The sequence below is a fragment of the Dendrobium catenatum genome, unplaced genomic scaffold (genome assembly GCF_001605985.2).
Source record: "Dendrobium catenatum unplaced genomic scaffold, ASM160598v2 fragScaff_scaffold_900, whole genome shotgun sequence".
NCBI lineage: Eukaryota > Viridiplantae > Streptophyta > Magnoliopsida > Asparagales > Orchidaceae > Dendrobium > Dendrobium catenatum.
The window spans coordinates 14,517-15,514 of NW_021319362.1; the positions used below are offsets into that span (position 1 = coordinate 14,517).

General features: G+C 41.8%; 1 protein-coding gene across 1 annotated transcript; it reads left to right on the forward strand.

Annotated features, from left to right (window-relative positions):
• The first annotated feature begins 377 nt into the window (after positions 1-377).
• Positions 378-689, forward strand: LOC110114608 (protein NYNRIN-like). The gene has a single exon (XM_020847539.1). The coding sequence runs from the start codon at positions 378-380 to the stop codon at positions 687-689; it is 312 nt and encodes a 103-aa protein (XP_020703198.1).
• The last annotated feature ends 309 nt before the right edge of the window (positions 690-998 follow it).

Sequence of the window (998 nt, forward strand, 5' to 3'; positions counted from 1 at the left end):
GATCTCGAAGATCAACTTGAAAAACATCAAGTTCCTAAGGAAAGATGAGAGGCCAGTCAAGCTTCAGAATCATGGTGGCATTGTCTAGATGTCGAAGAAGAAGATGACTGGAGGCAACCTTTATAGATTATTTCAAAGAAAGTAAGCTACCAATAGACAAATTATTAGATGCTCAAATCAGAAAGAGAGCACTACGATATGCATTTTTTAACAATATATTGTATCGACGTGCCTTCGATCAAATGTGACTAAGATGCCTAGGGACTCGAGAAGCTGATAAGGTGATAGCAGAAGTTCACGAAGAACTTTGTGGAGCGCACCAATCAGGTCCCAAGATGGCAGTCAAAATTAAAAGAATGGGCTACTATTGGCCGACCATGGTCAGAGATTGTATCAATCATGCTAAGAGGTGCCATGAGTACCAGATCCACTATGATGTTATACATAAACCGCCAAATCCGCTGCACCCTACAATAGCATCCTGGCCATCTGAATGTTGGGGTACTAATGTTATCGGGCCGATAGATTCCCCATCATCAGTAGGACACCGCTTTATCTTGGCAGCAACCGACTACTTCTCAAAGTGGGTAGAAGCGGCTCCATTCAAAGAAGTTACGTCTGAGCACGTGATCAACTTCTTCACCCACAATGTTGTTTACAGATTTGGTGTGCCACGCCGCATAATCTAAGACAACAGAACTGCTTTCAAAAGTATAAAAATTTATAAGTTCGTTGATCGGCACAAAATCGATTGGCGATATTCATCAATATACTATCCAAGAGCAAATGGCCTGGCAGAAGCCTTCAACAAGACACTGGTGAAGCTGTTAAAGAAGATTCTCATAAAGAACAAAAGGGAATGGCATATGAAGATGGCAGAAGTGCTATAGGCCTTTCATACAACTTATAAAATGCCAACCAAAGCTACTCCCTACTCTCTAGTGTTCAGAGTTGAAGCTGTACTGCCATTAGAAGTTGAACTACCATCACTCCGGGTA